General features: G+C 35.2%; 1 protein-coding gene across 1 annotated transcript in view; it reads left to right on the forward strand.

Moving 5' to 3' along the window:
* Window positions 1–274: 274 nt before the first annotated feature.
* Window positions 275–10,000, forward strand: part of LOC138860649 (uncharacterized) — a 10,273-nt gene continuing 547 nt past the window's right edge. The window contains exons 1-3 of the mRNA XM_070118657.1: window positions 275–365; window positions 1,151–1,363; window positions 7,306–7,515. Of these exons, the coding sequence (XP_069974758.1) occupies window positions 275–365; window positions 1,151–1,363; window positions 7,306–7,515 (514 nt within the window). The remainder of the gene's footprint in view (window positions 366–1,150; window positions 1,364–7,305; window positions 7,516–10,000) is intronic.

Raw genomic sequence — 10,000 nt, forward strand, 5'->3', positions numbered from 1 at the left:
CTTCCGTCGTTTTCAGAAGTGTTCGAAAGTGCAGCACACACTTCTAAGCAATAGTGTAGTGTGTACATGTATTAGTAAAACTTTGCAGTTCTCAGATAAGAAAATACGGTTTCTTTGAGAGCATTTGAAGGTACGCGTAATTATCTATTGATCTGGGTAAATAACGACGTTAGTATATAGATCCTTGGTACCTTTTTGCAGGGTTTGTTACATCCGTTTTAATCATGTGTGAGAGAGAGAGAAGAGTCAGAAAGAAAAAGATATAACTAGAAAGATGAGCGAGCATCATAGTTTTGAGTATAGTTTAGCAGTGTTGTCCAAACTGGGGTCCACGTACCCTGGGGTACGCAATATAGATCAGAAGGGTACGTGAACAAACAAGGATCACACACACGCACACATACACACACACACACACACAAACAAACAAACAAACAAACAGAAACGTCACATGTCCTGTGAGTCATCTTTTTTATTCGTGTATTAAATTCGAATTTATTGACCAACACGTTTTTTCAAAATTAGTATATGATATGTATTACCCGAAATAAAACAGTTTGTTTAGCCATGGTGGACGGGGGAGGAGGAGGAGACGTAACAGTACAAGACGATAATAAAGGGTACGATAGGTACAATGGTTTAGCACATGCTGTTTTTCTTTTCGCATGTACCGTTAAAGACAAACTTCCTTTACGATCTTTTCTCTGTATATGGAAACGGAAATTTTCCCTTTGACATTAGGTGCTAGGCCGAGAGGAATGAGACATCAACTCCACACAGTGGAGAGATCTTTATTATTTCACACATACCAATTACTTGAAGGCAACAGCGAGTTTCTCCTTTCTCTTTCTCTCTATCTATTTTTCTCCATATCTATCTATTTATTTTTCTCTCTCTCAATCTATCTCCCTCTCCTTCTCTTTCTTTCTTTCTTTCTTTCTTTCTCTCTCTCTCTCTCTCTCTCTCTCTCTCTCTCTCTCTCTCTCTCTCTCTCTCTCTCTCTCTCTCGCTCGCTCGCTCGCTCGCTCGCTCTTACTCTCGCTCTCTTCTTCTTCTTCTATTCCTCCTTTTCTACCTTTTTTCTCCATCCTCTTCTCTAATCATTATTTACGAAAGAGACGAAACTCTGATTTCACTGCGTTCCGCCCAGGCCTCCGCGAGTGCCTGAATGCCATGCGCAGAAGCCGAGAGCGAGAGCACGCGGGAGGGAAGGTCATGCAGCCTGCCTCGCTCTGCCATGCGATCGACACTTTCCGCGGCGTCCTCTCGGCTCTGAACTCTGAAGCGGTGACGTCCTTGCGCGCGAAGAAGATGAAGTCCCTGCTCCTCTGCTTGACGTCCTGCCTCCTGGCTTACGGAGCAGGTTAGTGATAAGATGAGATAAGGTGGTGTTTTTATTTGAATAGAAGGTATGGCGGTTGTTTTCATAATAAGGAGAGGGTAAAGTGCAGTACGGAAAATGCTTTAATATTCTACGGCTGATGTTTCTAATGTTTTTGTTTCCTTATCATTTAGTATGGTGTATGATGTTCGTGGTATAATAAAAAAAAAAATGAATATATGAATTACGATGCTGAAACTCCCTTCTATACATACATTCATAGCGAAAGCACCGATTCAACGGTTCCCAAGTTATTAAGCTGGCGGCAGGATAAATCGACGCTTTTGAAATAATCCAGTTTACTCTATATAGCCGTGATATTAACAGCTCGTGTTTTTTTGTATTTGTATTTGTTGGTGTTTGTCGTGCCGTTGAAAGAAATTTTTGGTGCTGTTGTTGTTGATGATGATGTTTTATTGTTGGTGGAGGTTGTTGTTTATATTGCTTATATCTTTTCTGAGTCGTTTTGCTTAATTTCTCTCCCTTTCCCTTCTTCCTTTTCTCAGTTTTACTCCTTCGTGCTTCCTTCCTCCTTTTCTCTCTTTGATCTCCCCCTTTCTCTGTGATGTTCCCTCTCTCTTTTTTATCTCCTGTTTCCTCTTTACCCCCCTTTCCTCTTCCATCTCCTGTCTATCTTTATCCTTTTCCCTATCTTTCCTTCTTCGTCTCCCGTTTGTATTTAAATATTCTAATTCAATTGTTTGTCAATTTATCTTTTAATGTATTGTGTATCAGGTTTAGCATAATTTTCAGTTGAACTAAACACGGGTTTAGATATAATTAGAAACATTCAAATAAAGTTTATGGGCGTGACTCAAATTCGTTTTTTAATGAACAATGTTATGGATGTAGCAAAATGGCTCAATGAAAAAAGAATAGGTTAGCACAAAGCACCACTTTATATACATGGATTTTATGATTATCTATTATTTTTATCTATTTTGCATGTGATATATTCATGCTACTACTACTACTATATATTTTTCCACTATCTTTATTCTTCAGCCACTACTACTGCTGCTATCACCACAGTTAAATAACTACTTTTATTAGTATTACCATTGGTGTTGCTGCTAACATTGCTAGTTCTATTACAACAATAACTATTTCTATTATCTCCGCTGCCACTACTATAATTTCTACTACCACTGGTACAATGATTGCCACTGTTACTACTACACGTTTTTTGTATTATTAGCACACAGAGACATGGAAAATGGTAAAGTCCATATCTCAAGGCGCTGTAACTATTGACTATTGAATGTATAGAATATAATGAAAATATACAAATCTGTCCTATGACTGTTTATTTACTCTTTTTCTTTTTTTCTTTTTTTTTTTTCTTTTTTACGTCAATTGTGATCTAAGATAATAATAAAACATAAACTGGTTTCTCTTTACAAAACAAAATCAACTTAAATCACGAAATACTATTGACAGTACCAGAATGTATGCAAATATTGAGAAAAATAATTTTGTACAGAGCAACAACAGCTCACCGTATAAAAGAAAACTTCCACTCTTTCAGGCCAGACTCAAGAAAATTCACCTCTTTCGATTGGTTGAGTTTCTCAAGTATGTTTGAATAGGAACATGATACTTATTTTGGTAGTTCCTCGCCCCTTCCAGAGAAAATACCACCTTGCATGCAGGACAAGCAATTTCTAACCTCCGCAATTTCTTTTGTCACTGATATGCTTGCATGTTTGACGTGTGTAACTGTATATTAGGGAATGGTAAAGCGACGCTGTACCTGACACATCCCGCTGGTACGACAGACTACAGACAGGTCACAAGTACGTTCATGTAAAGACTTCTGGTTTGAGTTCTCGGCGGTTTGGAGAGATTCATTGATATTTCTATGTGATATTATGCTCTCGCTCGCTCTCTCTCTCTCTCTCTCTCTCTCTCTCTCTCTCTCTCTCTCTCTCTCTCTCTCTCTCTCTCTCTCTCTCTCTCTCTCTCTCTCTCTCTCTCTCTCTCTCTCTCTCTCGCTCTCTCTCGCTCTCTCTAATCTATGTGTGTGTATATATATATATATATATATATATATATATATATATATATATATATATATATATATATATACATATATATATATATATATATATATATATATATATATATACATTATATATAATGGTAACAATAATGATAATAATAGTAAACTTTATAATGATAATGTATTTCCCCATTTCAAATTCTGAAAGCAACTTGATTGGGTGGGACTCTTACCTCCGGCTATGGAAATACTTCGATATATATGTCTTTGTTTATATATATATATATATATATATATATATATATATATATATATATATATAGTGTGTGTGTGTGTGTGTTTGTGTGTGTGTATGTTTGTGTGTGTGTGTTTGTGTGTGTGTGTTTGTGTGTGTGTGTGTGTGTGTGTGTGTGTGTATCTGTGTGTGTGTGTGTATCTGTGTGTGTGTGTGTTTGTGTATGTGTGGATGTGTGTGTGTGTGTGTGTGTGTGTGTGTGTGTGTGTGTGTGTGTGTGTCTTTATTTTGAAAATCACCATTAAGCGAAATCCCTGTTGTGTTATTACCCGTGTTTATTCATAACAATTATTTCAGAGAAAGAAAGTTAAAAAGGAAAAGAAAAAAATCGCGTGTTTACAAAAAAAAAAAAAAAAATCATTGTAAAAGCGTCCTGGCGTTGGTACAAAGGCTTGATAATTCCTGTAAACACGGTAACACTGTTGTTCATTACTAAATTAACTTATTGCATGCTGTTAAACATTTGCACGGCAGTGTTATCAGAAAGTACATGCAGAGGCGAAGTGCATGTTTATGTTGCACTTAGTGGAACAAATATAGAAACACAAAAACGTGTAGAAACATAAAATTGAAACACAGGTGAAACAAGGTAAAGGTACTGTTGGTGTACTTTCCGTGTTTAGATAGATGGATAGATTAGATACTGATTGACCCACCTATTGATAGATAGATAGATTGGATGCTCGATTGATATATTGATAGATAGAGAGACTGGCTGATAGACAGGTAGATATATAGACCTACTGATAAATCATCCTAAGATGCACCAAATGCTTTTAATTTTGACATAAATAACTTTTCCCAGCTCTTTTGAATGATATTTTTTCTGCAGATGACTGGTTCACTTTTTTTGTGTGTATTTGCCTTCTTGTCGCTGATGTTCATTTCCAAGGTTCAGGGCATCATTTTATATGTGTGTGTGTGTGTGTATTGATATACTTTATAGGTAGATAGATAAACATATAAATACATACATACATATATGTATGTATGTATGTATTTGTGTATGTGTACACATACACAAATTTAAGTAGTTTAAAATGTTCAGTTATGTTTCCCCTTCTTGGTATGAAATAGGAAATTCTAGGAAGTAACTATTTTCATTAACTGGTTTGAAATAGCAAATTATAGGAAATAACAATTTTCATTTGCTGGCTTGAAATAGGAAATTATAGTAAATAACAATCTTCATTAACTGGTTTGCAAAAGGAAATTTTGGTAAATAGCAATTTCCAGTAATTGGTTTGGAATAGGACATTCCAAGAAATAACAATTTCTATAAACTAGAAAATAACACTTTATAACCATGGTTTGAAATGGAAAATTCTAGGAAATAACACATTTCATTACTTAGTTCGATAAAGGAAATTCCAGGAAATTACAATTTTCAATACTTGGTTTGAAATCGGAAATTATAGGAAATAACACTTCATTAACTGGTTTGAAATAGGAAACTCTAAGAAATTATTTTTTATGAAATGGTTTGAAATAGGAAATTCTAGGCAATAGCGATTTTTACCACCATGATTTGAAATAGGAAATTCTAGAAAATAAAATTTTTCATTAATTGATTTTAAATAGAAAGTCCTAGAAAATAATAAAAAAATATTACCTGATTTGAATTAGGAAATTCTAGTAACTAATAACTTTCATAAACTGGTTTGAATTTGGAAATTCTAGGAAACAATAATTTTCTTTACCTGGTTTGAAAGAGGAAAATCTTTGAGACTTTGAGACAGACTAGAGATTACTCCCATATATCTAATTCAGTCCTGATCCCCTTTCACACTAATTAAGATGCTTGATGTGTTTTCAAAACCAGGGTTCAAATGGAAAGTTTCTCACTAGGACTGTGAAACGGAACACTACCCGGAAAAAGCTCGCTGACATGGCTTCGCCTCAACTGGAAAAGCTTAGCCGCGAGAAGCAAGAGCCTCAAGAAGTTCGTCAAGGTCGAGATGATCCCAAGAAGAGCTCCTTCATCTGCAGAACGGCCAGGGCGTCGAGCTGAAGTTAGCCGATATTCCTTCTCTCAGGAAAGATTTCGGAGGGGGCCAGTACAAGGACTCTTTGCAGGGAGTTGCTCTTCGCATCTTCGAGTTCCTTTAGATAAATAGACATAAAGATCCAACTCCTGTGACTGAGGGAAGGGGAAAGGAGAGGCAGAAGGAGAAAGGGAGGGAAAGAGGGCTTAAAGAGCAAAGGGAAGAAGGAAGGGAAGGGAGCTTATAATAGGAAATAGGGTATGAGAAAGGGAGAGGGGACTCAAAGAGATAAGTGCAATAGGGGAGGGAGGGAAGGCGATAAGGAAGCGGAGATAGGGAGGTGAAGGAGGAAGAAAAAGCAAGCAGGAGGGAGCAAATGTAGATCTTAAAGTGGGAAACCAAGAGTTAATTTAACTAGGATTTGGGGTTTGGACCGATTGCCAGAGCAGGGAGCGAGAGGGAGAAGAAAAAGTAAAGGGATAGTGGAGGTGAGAGGGAGAAGAAGGAAAGGAAAAGGAAGAGAGGAAGCGAGAGGGAGAAGGAAAAGAGTGTGAAAGAGAAAGAAGGGGAAGTACCTCGAATTTTTGGATAGCGTGGAATTTCTATCAATCCCGTTAGAAGCAATTGTAAAGATAAAGATGATGATAATGATAACAATGATAATGATAAGGATAATAATGATGATATTAATGACACTATGATACAGCCTACTTTTTGCGTAAAAAAACAAGGACGAAGGAAAACAATAGAAAGTACCCTGCTATTAAACAAAGTAATTGCAGTCATAACAGTTCCTCTTATGCTCTGTAATTATATAGACATTCACTGTATTTTTTCGCGCTTTAACGTTCTTCTAAAAGCTGTCATTACTAAACAAAAAAAAACAAAAAAATGAATAATAATAATGCTTTGGCAACACACAAATTTCAAATGTCCTACCAGCGGTCGTTCTCAAGGGGCGTGTCAACCAACGGTAACCGGCCGATACAACGAGGTCTTCCGTCGCTGTAATTGCGATCTGTTGAGCCACTGAATCCCCTTTGGTGGTTAAGGGCATAAGGCTAGTCACTGAGTTCGTCGTTCGTCCTTCCTGCTCCTCTCGGGCCCTGCTAATTCCTTTTCCCCATAGCTCTACCGTGTGTGTACATATATATAAATAAATATATATATATAAACACACATATATGTATATATACATATATATACATATATATATATACATATATATATATATACATGTATATATATATATATATATATATATATATATATATATATACATATATATTTAGATACATGAATATGTACATATATGTATGGGTGTGCTTGCGTGCGCGTGTATGTGTGTGTGCGTGTGTGTATGTGTGTGTGTGTGTGTTTACATGTATAAATTTATACATGCATATGTACATGAACACACACACACACACACACATATATACATATATATTTACATATATACATATATATGTATATATATATATATATATATATATATATATATATATACAATTTGTGTGTGTGTACGTAAATATGCACACATATATTATTCGGGTCTTTCATATTATTGTAAATTATATATAGATATCATTTCCATTATCATTATCATTACTGTTTTTTCTCCTTTTTCTACAATATTCAGGTGAAGAACTGGACCTCAAAGAGAAGAAGGGCGTCCTCATCCTGCAGCAGTCTCAGCTACCCAATATAAAGAGCTTCGCCGTATGGGACGGCAACCTGCAGAAGAGTCTGTCCGCCTTCACCCTCTGTTACAGGATCAAAATCTATTACTACCGGCCGGAAGTTACCGTCTTCTCGTATATAGACACGCAGTTTAAGAAGATCAGGACAGGTAAGTAGTCAAAAGGGGTCATGAAGTCCTATAACAAGGGTGCCTATAATGTTTAAGCAACGCGTCAGAACTATGTCATCAGTCTTTGAATATAAAGTTACTTTCAATATATAGAACTTGATTATATTATAGAAGTGAAACATATAAGGTATGTCTATGTCATGTCGAGCAGTAGCAATCTGTCTAAAAAATTAAGTGCTTTTGGTCAAATTAGAGGGGGAAGGGTGGAGGGCAGACAAGCAAAATTTCGCCGATAATAATATCGTTGCGCTCCGCTTGGCATATATATACCATTGTAATAATAATTATCATGATAAAGACACTAAGAATGACAACACGAACAGAAAGCGCATGCGAAAAAGAACCATTTTCCAACAGCTGTTCAGTGACCCTCTTCAGAGCGCGTGACGGTCGGTTCTTCGATGCGTGTGGCGCCAATGTTTAGCGAGTGATCAGAGTCGCCGTAAGTGGTTATCGAAAATGATTGTAAGGAGTGGTATTGACTCCTTGGCGACAGAATTTTAGAAAAGGCTCTAAAAACGCCTTTGCGACATTAAGTAACTTATTATTATTATTATTTAGTAAAGGTACATGCGGTGGGATAAATGCTAACGATGTACTAGATTGGAGTGACTGAGTAATCAACAGTTTTTAAGGTTTAACTTTTTTAAGGTACAGTGTATAATCATTTATTTATCTATTTCAGTAATTAGAAGTTTGTCCCTCCTATTCTTGTAATATTTGGAATTAGATGTATGATTCTAAAAAGATAAAAACGGAATAGTTTCTTATTAGTTAATAACAGAATTGTTAAAACTCGAAACATCAACGACAATAGTATTTCTAATGATAATGTATCATGTGTAATTTAATAATGAGAGGGGATTACTGCTGCAGTTGTAAATAACCGACATACCGTTTGTGTGCGTGTGTATTTTCATTTATGTACGTGTGAATGCGTGTATGTAAGTATATGTGTTCAGTAATTAACCTTTCATTGCAGTGCATTTTACTCACGCGATATAGACAGCCAATTCATTTTCTGCAGATACAATCAAGAGTAAGCAGAAAATTCATGTTTTTTATCGTCCCTCCCGAGTGAATCGTCACGTGACTTCATTATAAGAGAAACACGCTGTCTCGTTTGCGACATCAGTCAAATTGTATATATTACTTTGAAGGATTGCATTACGCTAATGAACTGAAGTGCTAACTAGACATAAGTTAGAGTTTTTAGTCATGAAACTGTTTCCTACTTAAAAAGTTGTAAACATGCACACGTTTATAATACTTATAACAGCTATGCTTCTATACATATTAGTCCCACTTACACATTTGAAATGGCAGTTAAGAAAAGAGAGAGAAAAAAATGAATAGACTGCAACACAACTGTCCACCATATTATCTGAAAAGTCTCCCATGGGTCCCTAGAGTATGACGCAATGTTGCCCATGCGTTCGGGAAATGATTAGTTACTGACAGTGGTTGCTCATTTAAAACTATCTGCCGTATCAATAGCTAAGGTGATTAGCGGCGAATACCTCGCGGGATTAAAATATTGAATTGTTCATTATTCTTAAAATGGGTCAGGAAATGTTTCTCACAAATATAAATAAATGATAATTGTTATATAAAAAGCATAAATATCATGCTCTAAAAGTATCAAAATATTGCATATATATCATGCATGATTAAATTTTGTTTAAAATATTAGTCTCCCTACGTAAATCAATAAAACTTTCTACATCACAATCCAAGTACATTCGTCTATGGTCTGAGAATGCAAAATATTTTATCTTACAGTGAGTAGGGAAGTCTGTTACTCTGCTTCATTTTCTCACGTATCTTAGGGTTGAAAATGGCCACTTTCATAATTTCGTTTCACCAGTTTTGTTCATTGATTTGAAGACGAGAATTAAATGTGCATTAAGATAAATTGTAAGTATTGAGAAATGTAAATGCTAGTAATGTAATAATTATTTCTAATAGTATTTCGCTGTAGTATTAATATTATTATATAATTGTTGTGGACAATATCTTTACAATAACATGTACAAGGACAACAATATTATGATAAGTGATGATAATAAAAATACTAAGTCTTGTTACTATTAATGATAAAAGTGAAAACAATCATTGTGATAGTAGAAATATATATTACGTATCTTTCTGCTCTATGTTATCATCATTGATATTGTCATCATTGATAATGCTGTTACATATATCATTTTCATGTTTTTAACATTATCAATACTATTAAAACCAACCAGTTGTGACAAATATCGAAAAAGGTATGAGTGAAACTAACATTAAGATATGTATGTTAGGTTTTATATGCGTCGGAAATACAATTTATAAAGTTTTCTACACCAATTTCATAGCTACCATTAGAATAATCCTTATTTTCTAGGCATTATCTACATTTTTTCGGTAGTTGTGAAACATAGCATGTCTACTAGAATAACGATTGTATTTTTCTTTTGTT

The sequence above is a fragment of the Penaeus vannamei genome, chromosome 42 (genome assembly GCF_042767895.1).
Source record: "Penaeus vannamei isolate JL-2024 chromosome 42, ASM4276789v1, whole genome shotgun sequence".
NCBI lineage: Eukaryota > Metazoa > Arthropoda > Malacostraca > Decapoda > Penaeidae > Penaeus > Penaeus vannamei.